The sequence below is a fragment of the Sphaeramia orbicularis genome, chromosome 5 (assembly GCF_902148855.1).
Source record: "Sphaeramia orbicularis chromosome 5, fSphaOr1.1, whole genome shotgun sequence".
In the NCBI taxonomy this organism is placed as follows: Eukaryota; Metazoa; Chordata; class Actinopteri; order Kurtiformes; family Apogonidae; genus Sphaeramia; species Sphaeramia orbicularis.
Window position 1 is genome coordinate 6856613 of NC_043961.1, and position 27972 is coordinate 6884584.

The 27972-nt window shown below is 37.7% G+C and overlaps 1 protein-coding gene across 1 annotated transcript; it reads left to right on the forward strand.

Annotated features, from left to right (window-relative positions):
- The first annotated feature begins 221 nt into the window (after positions 1 to 221).
- Positions 222 to 24789, forward strand: ptpdc1a (protein tyrosine phosphatase domain containing 1a). Its single transcript, XM_030133563.1, has 10 exons — positions 222 to 409; positions 8576 to 8671; positions 11943 to 12114; positions 13244 to 13324; positions 13504 to 13622; positions 15017 to 15154; positions 16434 to 17524; positions 19567 to 19752; positions 21957 to 22067; positions 23768 to 24789. Exons 2-10 carry the CDS (start codon positions 8584 to 8586, stop codon positions 23879 to 23881), a joined length of 2100 nt encoding a protein of 699 aa, XP_029989423.1. The 5' UTR covers positions 222 to 409; positions 8576 to 8583; the 3' UTR covers positions 23882 to 24789.
- The last annotated feature ends 3183 nt before the right edge of the window (positions 24790 to 27972 follow it).

Consider the following 27972-nt stretch of genomic DNA (forward strand, 5'->3'; position numbering starts at 1 on the left):
AGGTTGCTTAGTTTAAAAAAAAAGAAAGTACATGTTTGGATCAGTAAAAAGTCTACAATTATCTATAGTTATTTTTATTCATTTATTTAAAAAAAAAAAAAAAAAAGACACCCCATAATTCAGATTTTAAGTAAATTAGATGTGAGTGTGTGTGTTTCTGTACATTTAGGATCAGAATGCAGGGGGTCCGTCTTTGGTCACGTGACATGGCCGGACCGCTTTACAGGACAACATGTCTGGTGGCTAAGTTAGCTACAGAGCTAGCTGTACTTAGCTGACCTAATGATGTGGCTACAAGCGAAACCCGGATTCAGAGGTGCTATAGATAAAACAAGCATGGTTCCAGATAAGTGAGCATAGTATGTCAGAAAACCTAAGTAGCACACCGGACTCCAAGAACATTAAAACGGTAAGACAAGCCGTTTTCCTGCTACTCTGTTAGCTTCAGGACAGTAAGCTAATTAGCTAGCGCTAAATCTTCCGCTTGCAGCATCAGCACCGCTATGGCTCCCTCAGGGCTGCACAACACTGAAGAAGTCAGCATTAAGTGTTTACCTGCCAGAGTCACGCTTATTTATGTTCTAACCACGTTAGTTTAAGTAAATGCGAGGATCGTTGTTAATTAGGAATATTACAGTGGATGCTTATTAGCTAACACAACCGGTTAATGTTGATTTGTGTTCGTCTTTGACACAAATAGGAAGTAAAAACTTTACACCCTGTGACTGATTATCAACAACCTTCTGCTCCAAAACACACAGGAGGAGCTTATTGTCACCACCCATGTTAATATTAACTCTACTGCAGTTGTGTAGTCAGGAGACAGGTGACATGAAACTGTCAAGAGGGTTATTCATATTATCAGCTACCAAGATGCACAGTGTCATCAGTGCTTCGTTATTTATATTAATCGATAACAATGGGTTACAAAAAAAATGTTTTTTGCAAGTTGTCTAGGTTTTTTCAACTGAATTAGGACCATTTTGCACCGCTAAATCCAAAAATGACATCTGTTTTTCTCAATCTGGTCAGGTTTTTTTGCTAATTTGATTTTGAAAAATTTGATCTTCTCACAAAATACAATAATTAATACCAAAATAAGATTGGTAAGCACACTTTATGAAACTTGTGACTTGATTCCTGTTAGGTACAATGGTGTATTCACCGCAGATGTAGCAGAATACATTAGGCTTATTTTTGCAAGATCTTCTAGTCGAAGCCATTTCATTCACCTGTAATATTAAAAAAAACAATCATAAATTGGCAAAAGTAAAATCTTCAAAATTCGTTTATTGCAAGAAATATGAAAGAATTTTGTATCATGTGATGTGAAAATGCCCATAAATGTAAGCAAAAATGTTAAAAAGCCAATATGTAGCATAGTTCAGAAAGTTGACCTGATTGAGCAAAATTATTGGGATTTTTTGATTCAGCACACCAAAATTATCCTAAATCAGCTCAGAAAACTTAAACAATAAATTTGTTGTTGACCAGTGTAATAGTAATCATGATAAATGTCAAATCAATTTTAAGCTGTTTTAATTTAACCCTTTCATGCACGAATTATGAGAACCTTAGTCACATTTTTTTCCTGAGTGTTTTTTTTCCTCTTTAGGCCTGAAAGAAAAAAAACAATGCAATTCAAATTTTTTTAACAAACCTATTTTTCATAGTTACAAAAATGTCCACCATGTGTTTAATTTTTGAAGCAAAGAAACATGTATTTAAAACGCAATATCAGAAAGTGATATACTGTGTGAAAACTACGAAATAAAAATATTTTCAGTGCAGCTAATCTGATGTTTTCTCTCAATTTAATCCTTAGGGTCATACTCTAATACTAGCTATTACTCACTTCATGGAGATAATACAAAATATATATATATATAAAAATACTCAAACATGTTGGTGCAGATCAGGTTTATCAAGAACAGCAAAGTTACAGTAATGGTCTGAATGTCAGTGTATGAGATGGTGCATAAGTGTCCACTGTGTTGGCTGATATGGAACTGAAACAACAAAACCCATGAATATACAAGAGAACAGCTGGAGAAGAACTGTCCACAGGAGTGACCACTATGCATAAAAGGGTTAAAGATTGACTTTTGGAGCGATTGGAAGATGATAAGACCAAACATTATTTGTGGTTGATGTAAATTTACAAAAGTGATGAACACGGCTCAAGATAAATATGGCATAAAAAACACAAGATAAATACAGAGAATGTATCAGATAAAAAGGACGACATAAAGGACCCAGCAAGATATAAATGATGTAATGAGATGAAAATGAAGTAAAAGACATAAACAATGATGAAACAAGCCATAAACAATGTAGATGATGAAACAGGATGTAAGTAATGTAAAAGATCTTGGGATTTCCTGCTTATTTTGTCCATTTTTATTACTGCATCTGCCTCCTTTGTTTTAAAATAAAGACAATACAGGCAGTCTGAGCTATTTCTCAATAACATGTAAATGGCATAACCTGTAACTTAATTTCTACATCATTTTCACCAGTGGTTGTTGTCTTCTTTGGGGTTGTCACATGACAAAGCGTTGTAAAGCAGTGGACCATTTTAGGTATTTAAGGTAGAACATTCAGAACAATTAACATAAAGTCTTTGTTCCATATACTCATAAAAATATGTTTGAGTAAAATTTAGTAAAACTACACAACAATGAAGCCTTTTTCATATTTTAGCTAACAGTATAAACAATATAAACCCAAAAGACTAAACCATGTTGCAATAATTATCATTATCCGTTTAATACCCAGTCTTAGCTATAATGTTCAATACAGCACTACAATAAAAGATTATGTCTCCTTCTCATATAGGTTAGGTTTTTATTTATTTATTTATTTATTTATTTTTAAAGTAGTTTGTAATATTTCCTCTTGGTTTGTAATATTTCCTCTTGGTCTCACATAATTGTCCTGTCTCTGTATTAGAGAACCAGACAGTTTCTCACAGGTTTTATAGTAAAGGAAAGATGTTTTTTGGGCGCGTAATGAAAATTCTGCCCTTGTTTTATACACAATTTCTGCATAAGGTCAGGGTTTACCTCCCACCCTCTTGTAATGTATGTGTACACTGTGTGTCAGTCCTACTTGTTGCATTTTTTAATTATTATTTATGTACTTATTTTATTTTGAACACGCAAAGAAACAAAATCAAACAAAATAGCATTTAAATGAACAGAATCTGTCTTCGAGTACAAATAAGTCTAAATTTAAGCGTCTTTGAGTGTCCAAAAAGCACTATAAAAGGGTGATTTTTTATTATTATTATTATTATTATTATTATTATTATTATTATTATTACATTTGCGTGGGTGAAAAGGAGTGCATGTAAGTGGGATTCTACTCCTTCTAATGCAACACCCATGTGTGACATGAGTTTGGTGTGTTCTGCTCTTCGCTGTCTGATCAGAATCCCTTCTGACACATTATTGCTGATTAACCATGCTGTGTGGAGCACCATCTCATCACCCATATTTCTTTATTGTCACGCTCTGTGGAAATGGCTCTCACATCCCACATTCATTAGCAGCATTTGTAAGAAACCACACTCAGCCTTCACACCACTTCTCATATCCACAAACACATCAGCTTCCCAGTGGACATGAGCTTATGGACTCGACATGAACGTGTGAAGCATTTAGATTAGATTCAGCGAAACAGGAAAGAGATTAATTATTGCTCAGTACATTGGCTTTGTTTCACATAATATTTGATACACATGCATCACGTTTGTAAAGAACACCTTGTCTTTGAACAGAAACAATGCCAATCGGTGTCAGACTCCGCTGTACTGACTGTGGATGTGATTGGATAGGCCTCTTTCCGGCTGTATCACAAGAACCACTGTCATGCTCGGATTTAGTGCCATATTAGTTTGTTAGGTGAAGTGTGGATTACAAGTGTAGAAGAAGTCCAAAAGCAGCTGAGGATGGAAAAAGACAGGATCTAACTTTACACCATCAATTATTCACAGACTACAGGAGCCTTACTCTTAACACGAGTGGCACTGTGACCTAAACGTGACCTGTCTCTCAAGATGTAAAAGATGCTACACATTAAATTAATGATTGATGTTTAAATACTTACGTCACAGATACCGTAGTATTCAAATATTTAGATCGCTGGCCTTAAATAACCAGAAGAAACAATAACTGGGAGACAAAACAGTGTGTGACTTGAGGTGGAGTCTTGTTTTTCTGTTTTCCATATTCACACTTATGAAAAAATCTGAGTTTGACTGACCTGAAATGGAGCCTCTTGTTCTCATGTAGACATCATGTGGACAAGAGGAGTAACATGTTAATCTGTATTTGTGTGCACTAGGCAGTCATTAGGCTTTATCTAATGAGGAGAAAGCGGCTCTGCTCCTTACTACTGATACACTCCTACAGCTTTTTGTTTTGTTTTTGTTTGCAAACAAATGACATTTGACGAATGAAAAACAACCAAGGTGCAACATAGAATACAGACACTCAAATTACACAACTGTTACAGATGGGCGAAATCAAGGGAAGGTTAACATCTGGTCAAAAAAATTAAATTACAATAATCTACACCAAACTTATATTTTTGGGGAGGTAATTACTTATATTTTCAGGAAAATGTATTTTGAAATGAGAAAAAAGTTGTGAAAAAAAAAATTGAGGCGTTTTCTGAGTGTAAATGTTTGTAAAGTGACAAAGTTTTGTGCCATCATTCTGGATTCATTTTATAAACTCTCATAAAGAAACTAAATTTATTCAAAATACACAGAGATATTTATTTATTTATGTATGTATGGTTTTAATTATTCTTCTGCACAGCACTTTGGTCCACTGCGGTTGTTTTAAAGTGATTTGCAAATAAAGTTGGATTGGATTGTTATATTATTTATGTCATATTCTAAACACACAGTGTTTAAAATTAATAAATGCACATATCTATGCAAAATGCATTTGAATGTAATGTTAATATTATTTGTAGGTAGTAAATATTGTTAAAAAAATGTATATGATTTTGATAATTGAAGTAAAAAATGTTTAATTTGATATTTACTTTTGTTGTGCATCTGTAATGCTGACATTTGTCTAAATTCTTTCTATTTAGGTTTGATCTAATATTTTTTTCCTCTATAACCAATTATTCAGTTGTAAAATAGAGGGTTTAAGGTATACACTGAATACATTTGAGGAGGAAAATGTCAGAGGAACTTCACTTTGGAGAACTTTGGAATTCTTGCAAAAAATAGATGTACATTTTTTGTCCATCTGTGACGCAGTAGTTTTTTATATTTTTCATTTAAAAATATTTGAAACTTAATTTTGCCCTTTGAGTCTGTTTCAGATGGCATTTAGACCTTTTCAATTATGTGGAATATTTGTCTTAAACTTATCTGGTTCAAAAGTTATGAATCAAAAAGTAGTGGGATGTCCTTGACCTCGCCCTTAAATGATGTATCTGAGATACATGACAATACAACACACTTGTTAACAAACTTAGACAGACAACGGAGGAAACAGACAACAGATTTACATATTTGTTGATCAATCGAAGGGGGAGGGGGAGGGTTGGGGTGGTGGAAAAGGGGAAAAAGGGGGAGAAAGGTACCTGGACTGTGTGTTTGTGAGTATACAGTATGTCTATGTTTGCAGTTGTGTGTGTGTGTGTGCACATAGTGTATCCATGCGTGTGCGGTTGTGTGCGTGTGCAAGCAGTTTATCTTGTTTCTGGAAATGGAAGTGGGCTCAAGAAAAGAAAAAGAAAAACCTGCTCACTCTAGATCCGCTAAATTTTATGGCACAGAAGGACACTGATATGTTGAGTATGAGCTATGTGTAGGTATAGATAAATTTCAGGCAAAGAGGAAATGTAAGGTCAGGATTGTACGAAGGTGATGAATGATACACTCCTACACCTTTGCAGCATGGGAGGGTTCATAGGGTTCTACTCACTATCACTGTCACACTGCCCTAACTTAAGAGTCACGGTACGTTGTAAGACACCGCCTCTGCTGCTGTTCAGATTATATTACAAAACCCAGAGCATCATCTGTCCAAACTCCTGCACAGATGAGCTCATTGTTCTTATGGACAGAGCTGAGATCACAGCCTGGGCACTAAACGCTACAGTATAGAAATAATATATTTATATAATCTATTTCATGTCTTCACCGAGTACATTTTAGCAGCATGTCACTAGTAAGGACAGTATTGGATGACACAAGTTTCATATGAGATTTATAGCACTGACATTTATCACTGTTAATCACATTTTGACGCTGAGCAATTATATAGTTGCGGAAAAAACTACTAGATCACCCTTGTTTTCTTCAGTTTCTTGTTCATTTTAATGCCTGGTCCAACTAAAGGTACATTTGTTTGGACAAATATAATGATACCAACAAACTAGCTCATAGTAGTTTAATTTCAGAGCTGATATCTCTCCATTTAACAGGTTTTCTTGATAATAACCAAAATCACTTCAGTTCTCACATCAATATCTATGGCATTGTACTGACAAAAACAGTGCTTTTAGACATTCCATGTTTTCTTTTCTGTCTGTTTTAGTGACATAATACACACAGGAGTTAATACTTGATTGCATAACCATTGTTTTTGATGACTTTTGATGGTCTAATAATTTTTTCCGCGACTGTATATAATTGCAAAATCTGTAGTTTAAAGGTGCACTTTGTGGGTGGTGATATTTTGGATTCACTGAGCAGAGGAAGAGTGTTCAAAATGCTAAATGAATCGGCTATTTAAAAAAAAAAAAAAAGTCACTTTTTGTAGGCGTTATTGCAGTCTAAGTTTACAGGTTCACATTGTGGAAAAAAAATCCCCATTTCAGCATGATCGCTAATCAGCATTTTCATTTATAACCAAGTTGACTCAAATTACAGATGGAATTTGCAGTGTGTACATGATAATTGCAAAATGGCATTTTCAGCAAATAGTGCAGCCCTACACTGTTAGACACTTTATTTTGAATTACTCCCAAATTGAACTATCACAAGTGAGTGTATGTTCTGTTTTACTGATGAGTGTGGAAAACCTGTTAATTTTGCTTAAATGTACTTATTGTGGATAACTTTTAATGTGTTTCACCAATCAGAGGAAGTAAAAACAATGAGGTTGCCTGTTTCCTTCTCCACTTCTTATTGGTCATATTATATGTATATGTATGTTATAACAGGTGCATGTTTTCAGTAACACAGGCATTATTTACACTGGTCAACAGAACAAAAGACGTGACATTTTAGCAATTTGAGTCACTTATAAAGAAAAATGAAGTAAAAAAAAAAAATGCTGGTTGGCTGTAGAGACTGAATGAGAGAATGGGTTTAACTCTGAAGGAATGTTTGTCTCAGAGCTACCAGATCTACTTCAAAACACTGTCTGCACATGATAATACATTCACTTTGCAGGGGAAGATTTATAAATCTATAGTATAAATGCACACAAACCAATTTATTTGTGTAATAACACTTTATCATAGGCATTGAAAACATCAGCAAACCAGCGCTTGTCATTTGTTTTTCAATTCATTTTATTGAAGTATGTAAGATTTAGCACATTTAATCTCTGAGGCAGATTATTTAAAAAAAAAAAAAAAAAGTGTACCCGTGTAATTGAAGATTGAAGTACTATATTTATTATGAAATGGCTACATGTATGTTCAAGCTAATATTTTGTTCATACATTCATGCTTGAAATTCACTCCAACAAGCGGTTGTGAAATAGGTTTTTACAAAGTGTGTCGAGGAAAAACAATTTGGGAAACACTGGTTTGTTTTTTTGGTTTGTTTTGTAGACTGGTTATAGTTTCCTCTCAATGGCTTCTTCAGGTGCAAGATGAAACTGTTGGCAGGAAAGGAACAGGCAAAGGTCAGGGAATCATTTGGCCATCAAAAAGTTAGCATGTGAAGTACAGCGACCCTGCTCAATAGTTAATGGAGCACATTGAAGCTCAGAGCTGTGAAGGTGCACAGTTTCACTCCTGTAACACCAGTTAGCACCAGTGTCGAGGCCCATTAGGGCTTAGGGTGTAACGTGAGAAACACTTTGGTCCGTGGAGTTTAGTTGACACTCTGTGAGACACAACTGATAAAAGGCAACAGAAATCACATGTCAACAAGTACAGTATTAGCTCTAAAGCCAAACAGTAGCAAATGGATATATTCACTCAAATTATTGATCGGCGATGTCATAAAAGTGCAGGCCGTTCTCTAAAGCAGTGTGAGATGGTTCTACACGTTGAGCACAAATCCAGGTTTGTGGGATGTGGCGCCGCTGATGTCCCCAGGCCACGCCCACCTGTTCCCAGAGGTGCCGTGGTCACAGACTGACACATGAGCTGCTGACATGGTGGCTCAGTTTGCACATTTGCCTTCTCCCCTGAGTTCTCCTCCTGCCAGGCAACAGCGCTCACATCGCTCATATCTCATTTATGTGCTCACCTTGTTATCAGCTGAGCCATAGTGCTTTTTCATTCTGTTGTCCTCCTGCTGGCTTTTCTATTTTTTTTTTTTTTTTCATCTGCCTTTGACACCATGTTTATTCCCACCTTTCAGCCCCTGCCATGGCAGCTGGTGTCAGCATATTGAGTGACCTGCCTTACTCCATGACTGGAGCCCACAGTGGAGAGATCAGCGCAGAGATGGAGACAGGTAGGAGAGCACCACAGCATACAAAACACACAAACAGTAGAGTTTTTACAAAGAACAGGTCTGGAAAAAACAACCTTGATTTTGGATGCCTGTTCATGCTATATCGATATAAAATATTAATAGATTAATGAGCGTTTTAGCATCCAGAGATCAATATTCAGGTGTAAGAAAATGTAGATTTAAACAAAATTTTTTTTTTGTTTAGTTATATATGCCTGATGAGTGTCATACGTACTAATATTATTGCTTCTATTTGTTTATTTATTTAATCTCAGATTGGGATGCGTTACCCGGGACTATGTAGGGTGGGTATTGTATTTTTAGTTATGTGGAAAATCTAAAAGTACCGGTCTTTCTTGTATGATTGTCATTTTCTTTTTTTTTGTTTTGTTTTGTTTTTACCTTGATTCCAAATAAAAAGAACATTGGAAAAAAAAACAAAGTGTGGATTTCTCTCGGTGGTTTGGCGTATAAAATCCAAGCTCCAAAAGTTGCTTGAGTTATCAACTATTGAATAAATCAACAACTACTTTGATTAATAGTTTGAGTAATTAAAAAAAATAAATTAATTAATGCTATGATTCCAGCTATTATCGTCGTTCTTCCTTTATGATGGTTAACTGACTACATTTGGGTTGTGGATCAAACAAGACATTAAATAACATCACGTTAAGCTTTTGGAAACAACAACTGACAATTTTAACATTTTATAGACCAAACAACTAAAATTCAATCCAATCCAACTTTATTTGTAAAGCACTTTAAAACAACCGCACTGGACCAAAGTGCTGTACATAAGAATAATTAATTCCAAGATAAAAGAATAAAATACAGAATAGATTAAAAAACATTGAACTGTACAAAAAAGAAAACAGTGCTGTACAAAAGAATAAATAAAACCCAAATAACTAATAGGTGAATTGAGAAAATTAATAACAAATTAATCAGCTCTCAAAATCATGGTAATGTGCAGCCCCATGTACTGATTTTGCAGATCTCTTTCACAATAATACATTAAAATGACAGTTTACAGCTAAGATCATTGTGTGTTGCGTTTGTGTAGTAAAACTAAAACATGATGCTTCAGTAGTTTACCAAAGACATGTTGGGTGTGGATCTGTGAGGACCAGTATGAACTACACCAGGTCGGCTGTTTAAAGTACATCAGGATGTCGTATAAAATGTGTCATGGCTTAAACATTTTTCATCAAAAGTTGTGACACATGATCAACAATTTAATTTAAGTCTGTGTTATTTTCTGGAAAAAAAAACAACAAAAAAAACAATTAACTATCCGTATAAGTATCTATGTTCATATTGGGTGTTTAAAATGTTCTGATCTTGATTTGAATAAACCACTGGACTGGGGACAGGTGAGCTGACGGAGACCTGAGGAGCTTTTGTTGTTTTCAGTGTCGGCAGTGACTGTGCTCTCACGTTGAGACCGAGGCTCAGCGAAGCCGCGGGATCGTTTCACCTTTTGGCTTCAGTTTGATGCCGGACTGGCTGCTCAATTGTTGAGCTCACTTCAAGCACAATGACAGTATTACAATTACACCGTCCTGTCTGAACCCAGTGAATGCTAGTCCTTCTCTTAATGTCACTGATACTCAGACACAGCAAACAAAAAAGATACCATATTAAACCATATTAACAGTCATCATGTTTCCTACAGTAATGTTTTTACCTGAGATAATGTATATTTTAATGAGTTTGGTTCCTATAAAGCAGCTTTTTAACTTATGAGCATGATAAGGTTACATCATTATTAATGAATTAGTGAAGATTTCTTATTTATTTCACTAATTAGTACTTTTACTCAGACATTCAATTTCATTAGTCATTTTTTAATCAAATGCGAGCATGTCTGTTTTGTTTTTTTTTTCATTAATCAAGTTGTAATTTCTTCCTGTTCCCAATTTATCCCTATCATATCAATACCCAGTATCTGCTGATCTCTAGTAAAATGTAGGTCCTCAAAACCCCCAAAATTGAAACTGACATCAATTTAATGCTAAATTAAATTGTTTTTTTATTTATACTAAATTGAGCTTTTTAGTTACTTGTCTTAGTGTTACTTTTTTTAGCTGCTTTCTTTTTTTTCACATTTAGCATCAAGTTTGTAGTGACTATTACATTTTCTGTCAGTTTTTTTTTAGATTTTGTTGAAAGAGATGCTTAAATTTTCAGTTAAAATCCCCACCCACACACCTTCCCTTTGTAGCTGTTTCCTCTGTCTATTTCAGAAACTAAATACATCTAAAGAAGGTAATTTGACACTATTTTGTGTCACTGTGGAAAAATGCAGCTGCCACATTGCTTCCATGTTGAGTCATGGGGAAGAGTAGTAGAGTCACATCCGATGGAATCCTGACAGTGATCTCTAATTTACCCACCCACGCCTATGATGGGACAAACTCTACCACCATGGGGTAGATTTTCTATAGTCTGTTAAGTGAGTTTAGGAGGTGCTGAAGTCTTGTTTCCTCTCAAAGCGCTTGAATATTCTGAAAGGTTAATATGGAATTTTGACCAATGACGTCAAAAAAACAACGACACACTGAAGCTTTAAGCAGAAAACAGTGTTTCATTGTTGACCCTCATGGATGCTGTGTGTTGGAGCTGTACAGCATCAGATGTTCAGCCTTTTGAATAAACAACAACCGCATTTTCCTCTTTCTGTTATAAGCCGCCTGTCTCAGATCTGTGCATGTGCAGCATTCGCCCCCATTCACCTCCCACTGACGACTTTGGAGTTGGTTGTCATGGCGACACTTCAAATGCTGCTGATGAACTGATAGGTTGTATTTGCCTCTCTATACCAATGGGCGATTGTTATGTGATGATTCACCGTGGGCACACAGAGCGCTGAGCCTGCCACCTTTGTTAGTTCAGAGATGTTTGCACCGCAGACTGCAGCAGCGCAGCCCGGGCTCTAACACGATGCAGAACCACAGAGGAGGCCCATACTTCTTGAAAGGGGAGATGACGGGCCGCGGCACCAGGAGACACGACCGCAGGCATTCGGCCTCGGACATCCTGCTGAAGGTCCTGCAGCGCCGACGGAGCTCAGCTCTGGAGCTCCTCTCGTCCTCCTCACACAGGGTGATGGTGGCCGTCAGCGTGAAGCAGACTCCCACCGAGTCCAAAAGCAGGAGATGTAAAGACACTGAAGAAATAACAGAGCGGCAGCGATGAGTTCAGCTACACCACTGTCCATTCTCACACTGTTTTAATGCTGTTTTTTTTTTTTTTGTTTTTTTCTCCTCAGCCAATGCAAGGATCCCCACCGCAAAGTACACCAAGATGGGCGAGACCCTGAGGCATGTCATCCCGGGTCACATGCAGTGCTCCATGGCCTGTGGAGGGAGAGCCTGTAAATATGAGAACCCCTCTCGCTGGAGCGACGAGGAGCAAGCCATTAAAGGACTCTACTCGTCCTGGTACGTCTCTGTGGACTAGTTTAACCTTGGCTGTTGTTTGTAATTTTGGCTCATCAAAAGTTGAAGCAACAGTTGCATAAAAAGTCAATGCATTTGTACTGATGATTTCCACTGGAATCATGTTTTAAAGGGGCCGTATTTTGCTTTTTTAAATGGAATTCTTCATTTTCCAACATTTCCCTGTGCTCTACATGAACTTTAAATGCTCTGCTTGGGTCTGAATTCTTCATTAATTCAACACCACAGGTCCATCTTCAACCCTATCTCACCAGAAAGGTGCTTTGGAGCGCTGGCCCTTTAAATGCACATGAGCCACTTCAGGTCCCGCCCCCTCCAGTTTGTTGGCTGTGCTGCTCTGTCCCGTTCAGTCACTTGTGTTCGTTAATACAACCAACAATTGAACCTTTTAGGTAATGGGCTCCAAGTTTGGACGCATTTTCAGTATGGACTACAACTGCTGCTGCTGACAAACAATTATGTCGAACTGGAGAAATGTTCATCTGAAGTCTGGACCTTATATGTGCAAATGTTGTGACATAACTAGTTATAGACGTAACAAATTAAGCAGGAATTAAAACAGGTTGTAGAAATCCACTGGATTTTTGCCCAAATGAATATAAAGATAGTTTTGCAGCACCTGGAGGGTTCAAATTCAAACTATATGAACTATTAGGGTCCAAATACACAAATAAATGAACCACAGACTAATAAAAGTGGTTTTAAGAAAGTAAAATATGACTCCTTTAAAGTGAAGTCATGGCTGGGTGACATTAGTAGAAAATATAAAATGCACATATCTTATTAGTAGGTTTTTTCTATGGCTATTTTTGTACAAATATTATTGCAGAGTGTGGGGAATGACATTTAGTCATCAAAAGAGACCCCTGGGTGGGTTCATGCACCAGTCACAGGAAGAGAGACAGACTCACCTTTCTTTCCTGTTATAACATTTGTAGATGATAACCACTGCCATTAGCCTATTACACATCCTCATTATTATGAAAAAGATCATTTTTTATGTCTTATATAAAACACCATCAAAATCATCAATATTTTTTCCAACCAGCCACTTGGAAAAAAAAGGCCTTTTTTATTTGTTTACATTTAACATGATATGCTCTGCTTGCAGGATTACTGACAACTTGCTAGCAATGGCAAGGCCTTCCAGTGAAATCATAGAGAAATATAACATCATCGAACAGTTTCAAAGGTACAGTAATGTCTTCCCTTCACACCTCATTTCAGTCTAAGTTGTATTTTTAATTACATTTGTTAATAACAGGTTAACGGTGACAGAGTGAGTGTTTGTTGTCTGTGATCCGCTGTCTCATGTTGGTTTGTAAACAGTGCTGTGTGTGTTTACAGTGTGTCATGTTTTGTTGTGCTCAGGTGCGGTTTGAAGACGGTCATTAACCTGCAGCGGCCCGGAGAACACGCCAGCTGTGGAAACCCACTGGAGCAGGAGAGTGGGTTCACTTACAGACCTGAGACCTTCATGGAGGCAGGCAGTGAGTCTGCGACACACACCTGCACCTACGCACAGCTCAAACACACACTTTTTTTTTGTTGAACTTTTCTAAAGACAACAGCAGCTTGTGGATTTATTATATAACTAACTCATGCTCTACTCTTTTTTTTTTTTAATTGGTAAATGATCATCTCTAGATTAAACCATTTGTTACCATTTAATCGCTTGCTTTGTTATTTCTATTACTGTGCCAAACATATGGGAATCAGCTGACACACATAAGACATACCACAGTATCGTACCCTCATTGCATGCAAGTAATAATGTAGTTACTCCTGTGTGGATTAGATTAGCCGTGTGTTGTTTTTGCATGTTTATTTTTTTATGTAGGTAATTTCAGTCTTGGGTTTTGTTTACATCCGGAACATGAAGGTCCCCGGTGACCAACCAGATAATTACTGCAGACTGGAGACTTCATTTAACAAGCTCCCCTGAGATCTTTAGCTGAGTCATCTGAGCATCAGCTGCATGTGGTGCTGTATCTTTATATCAGTGTTTCTCAAACTATGGGGCGGGTGCCCCTAGAGGGGCATGAAGGCTTGCCAGGGGGGGTCATGGGATCACTCCTAGGTGTTGTTTTTTTTGTTAGTTTGTTTTTTTTCTGTTCAGGTTAGAACATGTATCAGATGGAACTAATGTTTTAGCGTTGGAGCACCCTGGACTCATTTCAGGGACGTCCACCAAACCAATCTACTGCCATGGTGATCTGTCACTAGACTAGACAAAGAGTTTAGGTTTGGACAATGGACTGGACTGGAAAAGACACATGTGACATGTTTGTGTTTTTGGACAGTTTGGACTTTAATGTTCTGAGATATGCAATGGGAACAGGCTCATTGACCCCCTGATATTGGTCACATGTTCATCTTTGTTATCAACATGTGTTTGTTGTTCTAAAAAAAAGCAACTTTATTGTCAGACAAGAAAAGCACTCGGAGAGCGCAGACCTCCGCCAAGACAGATCTGCCCCCCCCCCCCCCCCCCCCGATCACCACCAAAATTTAATAATTTCTTCCTTGTGCCAGTATCAACATTTCCTGAAAATTTAATGAAAATCCATCCATAACTTTTTGAGTTATCTTGCTAACAAACAAACACGCATGCACGCACACAAAGCAAAGTGATCACAGTACCTCCTAGCGGAGGTAATAATCGCACATTTCCTATTTTTATTTGGAGAACATTGTCTTGGAGCAGTCTGGTTGAGTTTATTTGTATTGTTCAAGCAAAAATGTAAGTTACTTTTAATTTGAACTGACAGGGGGCCTGACAGACAAAGACTGAGAACCACTGCTTTATACCAACCCTGGCTTCTTACATGCAATGCGCTGTACATGGATTGTGAACTGAGATAATATTTTTTCTGTGTTTCAGTTTATTACTACAACTTTGGGTGGAAGGACTATGGTGTGGCATCTCTCACGACAATCCTTGACATGGTCAAAGTCATGTCATTTGCTGTCCAAGAGGGTAAAATGGCTGTCCACTGCCACGCTGGTCTAGGAAGAACAGGTACATAAGCACATAGTGGCAGTAGAGCTGCAGGAATGATATGATCTGGTTGTAATTTGGTAGTTGTTTCATGTGCGTCTATAATGTACCCGATCATTGATAATAAAGTGAGATGTGATGGAGAAAAGGTAGGTTAGTTTTCATGTTCTGATAACATTTAATGTCTCTGACAACCTCTAGTGTCTCCTTTAATAATGTGTTAAACTGCCTACGGTATTTCAGGCCTCCAGATTTCATGAGGCTGTTATTATGTTGTAGGACAAAACATGAAAATGTCTGAAAAGTTATATTTTTACACACACACACACACACCCAAAGGGGAGACAAGAGGTGTTGGCTTTGGTTTTGGTTTCTTTGTTTTTTAACACTCTAGCAGCAAATCTATTGGTTGAATTCATACTAAATTGGGTTTATAGATTGCCTGTGACCCAGAATAGATGTGGTTACATTTACATTGGAAAAAGTAGATCGAAGTTCAAAATTTTTATGAGTTTTTTTTCTAATCCTTTTTTTCACATTTATTTATAATGGGTGAAATTTCAAATGTCTATAAAAACATCAATTTTGTTTCATTTTACTTTAAACTTGGCACATATACAGAGGAAATTGATAAGACATCAGCACATGCATAGACATGATGACATCAGCTGGATAGATGCTACAATATGTCTAAGGGGCGGACTTTGTTGTGCCTGGCACCACTTGTTGATTTTTGTCTTCAAATTGATATAATATATAATCTAATATAATCAGAGGAAGCAGCATTTTGCCAGAAAGTTGTGTTATAGGTGCTCTATCCCTCTGACACGTTGTCTTGTACTGCTTCATCTAGATGTAGTGGGTTATAGTGTGCTGTGCGCATTAGCACATACCACAGTGTATCTGTAGATAATGAGCTGATCACAGTCATGTAGTGAAACACAACCACAGCAGAGTAATAAGCTGTACTTACTGATCTTTGTCGTGTTGGGCTGAGTGCAGATGGAACGCTACATATCTCTGCTTTATAATACAATGGCATCACATATCTTTCTTACTCCTGTGTCAATAATTTTAGGTCATTTTTGAGAAATATGACAAGTAACTCCTCTAAACTTGTGTTTGCAACACATATCATTTGAACCATATATATTTAAAAAAAACATTAAAACAAAGCCCACTGACTTCAGAGATAACAGAAGTTCAACAAGCAAACTGAGTCGTTTCTGCATCTGATTGATATAGTCTGACATCCTCCGTGCATGAGGTGTGCGTTTGATATGAGCTGTTTGTTCCTCAGGTGTGTTGTTGGCCTGTTACCTCGTCTTTACATCGCGGATGAGTGCCGATCAGGCCATCCTGTTTGTACGAGCCAAGAGACCCAACTCCATCCAGACCCGAGGTCAGCTGCTGTGTGTTCGGGAGTTCGCCCAGTTCCTCGTTCCCCTCCGGAACGTCTTTTCCTGTGCTGAGCCCAAGGCGAGCGCCGTCACCCTATCGCAGTACCTGACCCGGCAGCGCCACCTGCTGCACGGCTACGAGGCACGGCAGATGAAGAACGTGCCAAAGATCGTCCAGCTTGTCTGCCGCCACCTCATGGACATTGCCGCTAACCGGCAGGTGGTCATCGAGGAGGAGTGGCTGGAGATCCCCGACCTCACGGCAGAGGTGGAGAAAACGGTGTCCCAGCAGGCCTTGCAGCAGCTTGGAAAAGAGCTGAGAGGGAAGGGGATTCCTGTGGCAGGATGTTCATCTCACCCCCCGAGTCCAGCCGCTCTGCAGTCCAGACCTCTACACGATCAGCCTCTGATTAGTGACAATGAGCTGGACCCTCTGTGGAGCCAGCAGGACTTGGAGACCCCTCTGAGGTCGTCTCTGTCCAACAACAAGAGCCTCAGCTACAGCGACTCTGTCCTTCATAAACTCAAACCTCACGATTTAGAAGACGTGAAGAACAACAAACCTCCAAACAGCTGCCTCATCAAACATTCCTTGTCTCACAGCAGCCTTACAGCGCATCGCCCGCCCATACTCTGTGACCTCTCACCTCAGGATTTTACCAGCAGCGTTCAGGACAACGACACAGAAGCACAACAGCACGCAGGTTTGAAAAAGCAGCTACATAAAGGCCACCACAGCGTGTCTTTAGATCTGTCAGAGCAGGGAAGGAGAGCCCACTGTAACACCCGACTGCCAGCCTTATCAAACAGGAGCCAGCGGGATGCCAGGGGGGAGGAGCCAGACCTGGATGTGTCAGCGGTCGGAGCAGAGGTTCCCTTCATCACTCTGCACTCTGAACTGTCCCCAGAAAACAGACGCCTGTTGGTGGCCAGAGCCTTGGCCTTGGACCTGACAGACCAGGACCTAAGCACCAAGGTCTTGGTGTGGCAGGTAAAAACATGATCACATGTCAGCTGGGGCGCCTTATAGTTTGCTATACTATGTTGCAAATAAACATAATTTTAGAGAACATTTAGTCTATATAATATATATTATTATGGATGGAGGCAGTAAATCCAGGTGCAGATTACTGCACAAAGGGAGAATTGGATTTTCCTTGGTCAGGATATGTACAGTCAGTCCAGCTTGGATTTACAAGGCTGACAATTAATACTGAACAAACAAGAACTCAAACTATGAATTATGAAAGAGCTGCAGCATCTGAAACCGACCACAATGAACATTTGACAGATAAACAGAACCACAGTGCTGCAGTTTCAGACACAGTTTGTCTGTTATGGATTGGGATTGTCTCTGTCAACTCACTTTATATTTTTTATTAGTAAGTTTTTATTTTTTTATTTTTATCAATTACTAGAAATTTCAGGCAACCCCATTTGAATTCCAGGTGATCCCACATGGGGTCCCGACCCCAAGGTTGAAAAACACTGGGCTAGAAGTTGTGAAAATTGTGTGTAAGATCCACTGTGTAAGAGAGGTGTAGAAGTTGGGAGTTGAACCTTGAAAGTATATTAATTTTCAGTTTTGTTTTCACGCAGCGTAAGAGATGGTATGTATGTAACTTGAAATTTGAGTGATGATTGATTGATGGAATTGGACACAATTGAGATTTCTCTGTTTTAGTTATGGATTTCTGTGGTAAAATGAGACAAAATGGCACATCTGTCTACTGAAACCGTAGTGTGTCTGTGGTGTAGATGTCTGAAAACAGGCTAATGCAGCAGTTATTGTATTTTTGTGATGATACTTGACCTCCGTCTTTAACTTGAGCATCATACACATTTTATTTTTAGGATGAAGCTACTCTGAGTTTGTATCCATTTGTGCTAGAGCAGGTTTCTCTTGACAACTGTGAAAAGAGCTCATTCTGAACTCATACTCCAGGTGAAGTGTGGGTAGAAGTGAGTACCTGTTCAACTGAAGTCCATTTCCACTGCTGAACAGATGGCAGAAGCATAGAAACTGTGCACCGATGGAAAAATCAATACTGATATATTCTGTTGTCCTGCCATAGTAAAGCTGAAGAGAAAAACAAACTCAGCCACAAGGGAGATGTGGGCAAGAAGCAACAGAATGTGTGAGAGAGCTGCTAATTATAAGAAACTGCAGCCACGAGACGGAGTTTAATATTTGTATTTTATCCAGTCTTAGGCTACGTTCAGGCTGCAGGTAAATGTGGGCTAAATCCGATTTTTTTGTCACCCATATGTGACCTGTATCTGATCTGTTATAGACAGTTTCAACAGCACTAATCCAACCCAGGCCACTTTCATATGTGGTCCTAAATCTGATACATATCTGATAGTTTGCAACGTGACTTCAGTCTGAACGGCCAGGTCGCATGTATCCAACTTTTATGTCATTGAAATGCGACAAACGTCACAATTCTGCATCCCAGGAGGAGCGGTGGGAAAATATATTTCCTCCCATAAACACAGTGCGTGTCTGTGTGGTCATGTGTTACGTCAGGACCTCTTTTGTGCGTGTGGGTCACTTGCACAAAACTGACAGAAGTTGCATTTAAGGTGTAATATCAACGAGCACATAAAAAAATCAGACTTCTCAAAACAATTTGATTTGTGCATTAATTAAGACCTGCTGTCTGAACATAGATTTAGACCAGTGGTTCTCAAACTTTTTACAGTGAAGTACCCCTTGAAATATATATTTTTATCTAAGTACCCCCCAATTCACTAGAAAAGCACTTGTAGAGCGCAGACCTCCACCAAGGCAGATCAGTGCCCCACCCCCCCACCCCCGATCACCACCAAAATTTAATCATTTGTTCCTTGTGCCAGTATCAACATTTCCTGAAATTTTCATCCAAATCCATCCATAACTTTTTGAGTTATCTTGCACACAGACAGACAAACCAATGCGGCAAAAACAGAACCTCCTTGGCGGAGGCAGAAATCCAAAACTGTTATAACCTTGGTGTGAATGTAGTGAATATATTTTGTGTCGATCCACAGACGGAGCTGAACTCCAGAGAAGGGGCGTGGGAGAGACTCTGTATGGAGAGAGACCCTCTGGTTCTGTCTGGTCTCATGTGGTCCTGGTTGGAGCAGCTCAAGGACCCGGTCATCAGCAGCGAGGACATTAAAGTCCTCAGTGAGAACAACGTCAACCCACAGAACGCCCTCAACTCACTGGAAAAGGTACGATGCGTTCAGGTGTCTTGTTTACAAGGGTTTCAGTCACCAGTGAATCAGACGAGTCTCACCACGGCAGAAATTATTAAACGATGGTGAAACTTAGCTGGAGTTTATTTTGCTCCAGTCCTGGTGTAAATTCATCTACAGCTGACGAAAGTCCCTCAAAAAAACAGAATGGGCTATTTCTACCTTATTAAATTCAGATCTTTACCAGACTTTAACTTCAGGTGCAGAGACATTTTATATAAATATTAATGCAACATCATACATGTAAATACTCAAAATCTAGCAACTTTTCGAGTATCTTTACCTATTTTTCTTTGAGGGAAATTGGCCCCTGACACCAAGATTTAAAAGTCTCTTTTGCTGTTATTGCTACATACCCTACTTTTTTTTTTGCATAAATTGAAATGTAACACAACACGGTTGTGCAGTGGTTAGTGGGCAAGTGATTATTTTTGGTAATTTCAGCAAACATTAAATATGGGGCCAATCCTGTTCCTCAGTGAGGTCAAGAAGTATTGACATTTTACAGTGATTCAAGGGAGATTTAGAGACGTTTTGAAGCTGTAAATAGTGAATATTAGTGATTTTTGTCAGTTTATGACCTTATAAACAGTTGTTTTATGGCAAGAGGAGGGAATCTGTTGTCATGGCAACCGACAAGGAGGTAGATGACGATGTCCAATAATACATTAAGGTTGAAAATTTGAATTTCAGAGTATTTTAGTAAGTGCCCGAGAAAGTGTTAATGCATTTCCACACTGATACTTAAACAGTTTAACCATAAACTATAACATTACTGACGTAAAAAAATTCTGAATTTTACGTAACTCGAATCAGACTGAAACAAGTGGTTCCAGGCACAACAAACCCCGCCCCTCACATGTATTGTAGCTTATTTTGGCATCGATCCAGCTGATGTCATCATGTCTTTACGTGTGCTGATGTCAGCGTATCAATTGCCTCTATAAATGTACCAAGTTGGAAGTAAATTGAAACAAAATTGATGTTTTATAGACATTTGAAATTTTGCCCATTATAAGTAAATTGGACAAAAAAGGATTTAAAAAAAATTCATTAGTAATTTGGACTTTGACCTACTTTTCCCAAACTGCAATCACATCTGTTCTGGGTCACTGGTAATCTATAAACCCAATTTGGTGTGAATTCAACCAATAGTTTTGCTGCTAGAGTGTAAACAAACAAACAAAGAACAAAAAAACAAGCAAACCAAATCAAAAACAAGAAAAGCACTCGGAGAGCGCAGAGCTCCGTCAAGACAGATCTGCCCCCCCAATCACCACCAAAATTTAATCATTTCTTCCTTGTGCCAGTATCAACATTTCCTGAAAATTTCATGAAAATCCGTCCATAACTTTTTGAGTTATCTTGCTAACAGACAAACAAATGCATAAAGCAACACCTCTTGCACCTGTTCGAGGAGGCGGGGTAAAAATTACCCCCCCCCCAAAATAAGGTCCTTTCAGGTACAACTGGAAGGGGCGGGACCTCGCCTGTTTTAATCAGTCCATTTTTAGTGCACTTCATGGACAGCCTTTTATTGACCTAATGGTTTTGTTTTTTTTTTTATTCTTTATTTGGAAAAGCACGTTACAAATCTTCTGTTACAGGCACAGTTCACTTTCTACACGTCAAATGAAAAAGTGCTTATCCAAGATTTTTTGTCATGTAAAGAACATATAAAAGAAATAAAAGAAAAGTTGGCTGGAGGAGAGGGCTTGCTCAACTACTTTATCGATAAGACAAGACAATTTAAGTTGTCGATCCATTCTTCTGTTGTGGGTGCTTCAGGCTTTAGCATTTTCAAGTGATAGTCTTTTACTCGCTGCCAAAAGCATTGACAACAGTTTTTTATCCTTCAGAGTCCAGTTTTCACATGAAATATCTCCTAAATATAGGGCTTCACATTTACAAGGAATTTTTTCAGTAAAGATGTTATTTAAATGTTCACACAACTGTTCCCAAAATGGTTTGATCACTGGACAACTCCAAAAAATCTGACAGTGATTGGCGTTCTTTGTCCCCCAGAGTCCCCAACAGGTGTCTCCACTGCCCTGATGTTTTTTCTGGGCCAGAGTTACAAAAAATCTAACAATACTTTTCCTGATGGTATTTTAAAAAAAAAAAACAAAAATAAATAATAAAAAGTGGACATTATCTGATTGAACATCGGTTTGTTTCAGGGCCACAGACTGACTCTGCTCTGTATCCTCGACTGTGCTGCTCATCTTCTGCCAATGCCTGAAGACGTGGAGACGAGTTTTCTCACCCAAACAATAAAAGTGTTTACAAAGGTGAGTACCAGTGTGTGTACCAAAGACGTTTACTGAATACTTTAGGATGTGTTATATATATACTGTAGGTCTAGTCAATTGGTTTAAGTGATATTGAACCAGTATCAATATTTTTTCACAATATCTAACTCGATAATGCCACCAGTTCAAAGTCAATTTGAATACACTTGAAAACTGAAGAATTTGAACATGAGGAAACACTCCCATCTTGTCAATTTAATGGCAGATGTTGTACTATGTATTAAAAAAAAAAAAAAAAAAGAGAGTTTACGAAGTGTATTTGAATGCAGCAGTTTGTTCAAACCATGAAGATTACAGCGTTTACGAGGGGCCCTGAATGCATTCCCGTTCAACAGTATGTCTGTAAATGAGACACTTAGTACAAACACAAACTCAGAAGTGTTTTTACCACAGTCATTTACCCAGAGTTTCTGTTCCTCTGTACGACAGGCCGTTGCATCTGTTCAAATCACATGATCTCATGAATTGCGTACAGATAACACGGCACTTTTAATTGGCATGTTGTCTGTACGCATTATAAGCTTTCAGCGTATATGTTCACATTATGTAAAATGCCACAGTTAGAGTTAGGGTTAGGGGTTAGCGTTAATTACAGGGTATGTGTTAATTACATGTTGCATGTTTATTATGATTATTATGTTATTACAAGGTAAGTAAGTGTAAATAATATGTTAATAATTTGTTAATAACATGTTTATTATTTGTTATTGCACGGGTTAGGGTTATTAATATTAATATTATTAATGTTAGTAACATGTTTATTACGTGTTACTACCAAGGTTATTATCGTTAACAAAAACTAACGAAATGACAAAAACTAGAATTGAAAAAACATTTTCGTTAACTTAAATAAATAAAAACTATAATTAAAAGAAAAAACAATAACGAACTGAAAGAGTATTGTGTGTTTACAAAACTAACTGAAACATATAAAAATTACAGCTCAAATTCCGTTAGTTTTTGTCTATGTCAATGTCAGGTTGATATGAAATTGACTTATTTCGCTATAGCAAATTTAGCTAGTGGCACCGTACAACACTTCATGGTCCGTCACTTGTGGTTTCCAGTCGTCTTCTGGTCCCCACTCTACCTGGAAACATGGAGACTAAAGTTGGGAGAAAGCAGCAGAGTCCTGTCTGGGATTTATTTGAATATGACGGAGAAGAAGAGAAAAGATATGACAAAACTAAAATTAATACTAAAACTAAACATTTAGAAAAAAATGAAAACTAATAAAAACTAGCAAACCTGCTCTAAAAACGAATTAAAACTGAATTAGAGAAAAAAAAAAGTTAAAACTAAACTACAATGAAAAATCCAAAACTATTATAGCCTTGGTTACTACAAGTAAATGGTAATATATTTGTTACATGTTTATTATTATGTTTATTATGTGTTTTTACAAAGTAAGTAAGTGTCAGGGTTAGTGATTACAGATTTATAAACCGTAGATCTTGGCGTAAATTGACACGTGATCAAATGGTGCTGAAAGGATGAAAATGCGTACGAATAACACACCGAATACTATAAGAACTGATGTGACTCACAACACGATTTCATGAAATCACTCTGAAAATCAAGTCAAAATGTCCAAACATCGTTACAGACGTCTATTTTATCATTATCGTGTTTTGGAATTGTCTCTCACCCGGTTCTGATTGTTTGTTTTTCCTGTGAAGACGGACCCTTCCTCGGGGAAGAACGAGGGCTTGTACTCGACACTCAAAGCAATCCTGACTCCGATTCTTCACGAACTGTGCGACAAAGCTGTGGAGGACAACGACGACTTCTAATCCAGCCTCAACCTGACGGGACCGAGTCCAGCGCAGGATCCTCTGGTCCCCCTTTGGGCATTACTGCACTTAAAGCCAGTTCCTCGGATCAAACGCTGCTGAGATCTGCCAACTCACAGTCTGTATTTAAGGCTGTCACTCATCAGTGGTTTGGTTTCTCTCTTCTTCTCCTCTAAGCACTGCCATCCTCTGTGTTTACGTGCCACTGTGCTCATTCTGTCACTTCTCTGTTGTACTGTCATATTTGCGAAGGACTTAGACGTGGTTTTGAATATCTGTTCGTTAGAAGATGACTGAGGAAAAATTCTCACGATGTTAATGTTATTTAACTCTAAGCTGTCGGGAGGGGCGTCGTATTTAAACCAAAAGATGTTTTTACACTGTGCAGATGCTCTAATGTGTCTTATTTATTCCGACCTTCTTATTTGAAATGCAGACTTAATAACTGTAACCCGAATGCTTTGTTCATGATAGAATGTAAAACTGTTTACTTAGACTGAAATGCAAACTGTGGCTCTTTTTAAGGCAATGCAAACACACACACACACCCCACCCCCCCAGTCCATTTGATGTCCTTAATACTGTGTGCACCAAAAACCTCTCTGTACTGTTCTGTTGTACATGCATTTATGTAAAAACATGGATCTGCCTCTTGTGTCGGCCTCTGTCCGGACTCTGTCTCTGCTGTGCCGCCTTTCGCCTCAGTGTCTCACACATACACACACACACACACACACACACACATATGTAACGCAGACCTGCTGACACGCTGAATGTGGAACACAGACCATAATAATCAGCCTATAAGCGACTTGAGACGTTGTACTGTGGGAGTTTTCAACAAACACTATTTTTTCATTGTTCCAGTGGAATACTTGTTACAGAATTAAATGCACTGACTGACTGCAGCTGTGTGCGTTAAGTCTTTTTTTATTTTTACCAGTGAAACAAAAAAAAAGAGTCTCCTGGTGTTGCAGCTGTGGAACATCCACATTCATAGAGTTAGAGCTTAACCTTGAATTTTGTTTTTACTTTCAACTATTGGGCAGCTGAACATGATGAATGACTTTTCTCCTGTGGCTTCAGTATTTTTGTTCATGCATCTATTTTATTATCCAAACATTTTTATTTTATTTTAACCCATAAAGACCAAAACCATAACTGATGTAACTGTTGAATACCTGTTGATCCACTCATTCCATGTCAATAATTGGTGTAAAATACAGTTTTTCATCTTTTCAGGGTCATCAGAAATGAATTTTCAGGTGGTCACCAACATGTTCCAAAAATGAGTTTTTCGTAAGGCTGTAGTATGACTTCCGAAAATGACCGTTTCGGACATGATTTATGACGTGTCTAAATTGTGATTTAGGATGTTCCTAAGATCATAATAAACACTCCCTGAAGTGTTTCGGGTTGATATAACAAGTTTTTCAGGGAGTGAGTAACATTGTAAAAAATGAGTTTTTCGTAAGGCTATATAGTATGACTTCCGAAAATGACCTTTTCGGACATGATTTCAAACATGTCTAAATTCTGATTTAGGATGTTCCTAACATAATAATAAACACTCCCTCAACTGTTTCAGGTTGATTTTAACGAATTTTCATGTGGTCACCTACATGCTCCAAAAATGAGTTTTTCGTAAGGCTATAGTATGACTTCCGAAAATGACCTTTTCGGACATGATTTATAACATGTCTTAATTGTGACTTAGGACGTTCCTAACATCATAATAAACACTCCCTGAAGTGTTTCAGGTTGATTTTAACGAATTTTCAGGTGGCCACCAACACTCTCCAAAAATGACTTTTTCATAATGCTATAGTATGACTTCCGAAAATGAACTTTTCGGACATGATTTATAACATGTCTAAATTGTGATGTAGGATGTTCCTAAGATCATAATAGACACTCCTTAAGTGTTTCAGGTTGATATAACAAGTTTTTCAGGGAGTGAGTGATTTAGGATGTTCCTAACATTAAAATAAACACTCCCTGAAGTGTTTCAGGTTGATTTTGACGAATTTTCAGGTGGTCACCAACACTCTCCAAAAATGACTTTTTCGTAAGGCTATAGTATGACTTCCGAAAATGACCGTTTCGGACATGATTTATAATGTGTCTAAATTGTGATTTAGGATGTTCCTAACATAATAAACACTCCCTGAAGTGTTTTGGGTTGATTTTAACAAATTTTCAGGTGGTCACCAACATGTTCCAAAAATGAGTTTTTCGTAATGCTATAGTATGACTTCCGAAAATGACCTTTTCGGACATGATTTATAACATGTTTAAATTGTGATTTAGGATGTTCCTAAGAACATAATAAACACTCCCTGAGTTTTTTCAGGTTGATTTTAATTGATTTTAAGGTGGTCACCAACACTCTCCAAAAATGAGTTTTTCGTAAGGCTATTGTATGACTTCCGAAAATGACCTTTTCGGACGTGATTTATAACATGTCTAAATTGTGATTTAGGATGTTCCTAGCACCATAATAAACACTCCCTGAGTTTTTTCAGGTTGATTTTAACGAATTTTCAGATGGTCACCAACACTCTCCAAAAATGAGTTTTTCGTAAGGCTATAGTATTACTTCCGAAAATGACCTTTTCAGACATGATTTATAACATGTCTAAATTGTGATTTAGGATGTTCCTAACATAATAATAAACACTCCCTGAAGTGTTTCGGGTTGATATAACAAGTTTTTCAGGGAGTGAGTAACATTGTAAAAAATGAGTTTTTCGTAAGGCTATAGTATGACTTCCGAAAATGACTTTTTCGGACATGATTTCAAACATGTCTAAATTGTTAATTTGGATGTTCCTAACATCATAATAAACACTCCCTGAAGTGTTTCAGGTTGATTTTAACGAATTTTCAGATGGTCACCAACACTCTCCAAAAATGAGTTTTTCGTAAGGCTATAGTATGACTTCCGAAAATGACCTTTTCAGACATGATTTATAACATGTCTAAATTGTGATTTAGGATGCTCCTAACATAATAATAAACACTCCCTTAAGTGTTTCGAGTTGATTTTAACAAATTTTTAGGTGGTCACCTACATGCTCCAAAAATGAGTTTTTCGTAAGGCTATAGTATGACTTCCGAAAATGACCTTTTCGGACATGATTTACAACAGGTCTAAATTGTGATTTAGGATGTTCTTAACATAATAATAAACACTCCCTCAAGTGTTTCGGGTTGATTTTAATGAATTTTCAGGTGGTCACCAACACTCTCCAAAAATGACTTTTTCGTAAGGCTATAGTATGACTTCCGAAAATGACCGTTTCGGACATGATTTATAACATGTCTCAATTGCGATTTAGGATGTTCCTAACATACTAATAAACACTCCCTGAAGTGTTTTGGGTTGATATAACAAGTTTTTCAGGGAGTGAGTAACATTGTAAAAAATGAGTTTTTCGTAAGGCTATAGTATGACTTCCGAAAATGACTTTTTCGGACATGATTTCAAACATGTCTAAATTGTGATTTAGGATGTTCCTAACATAATAATAAACACTCCCTGAAGTGTTTCGGGTTGATTTTAACGAATTTTCAGGTGGCCACCAACACTCTCCAAAAATGAGTTTTTCGTAAGGCTATAGTATGACTTCCGAAAATGAACTTTTCGGACATGATTTATAACATGTCTAAATTGTGATTTAGGATGTTTCTAACATCATAATAAACACTCCCTGAAGTGTTTCGGGTTGATATAACAAGTTTTTCAGGGAGTGAGTGATTTAGGATGTTCCTAACATTAAAATAAACACTCCTTGAAGTGTTTCAGGTTGATTTTGACGAATTTTCAGGTGGTCACCAACACTCTGCAAAAATGACTTTTTCGTAAGGCTATAGTATGACTTCCGAAAATGACCGTTTCGGACATGATTTATAACGTGTCTAAATTGTGATTTAGGATGTTCCTAACATAATAATAAACACTCCCTGAAGTGTTTCGGGTTGATATAACAAGTTTTTCAGGGAGTGAGTAACATTGTAAAAAATGAGTTTTTCGTAAGGCTATAGTATGACTTCCGAAAATGACTTTTTCGGACATGATTTCAAACATG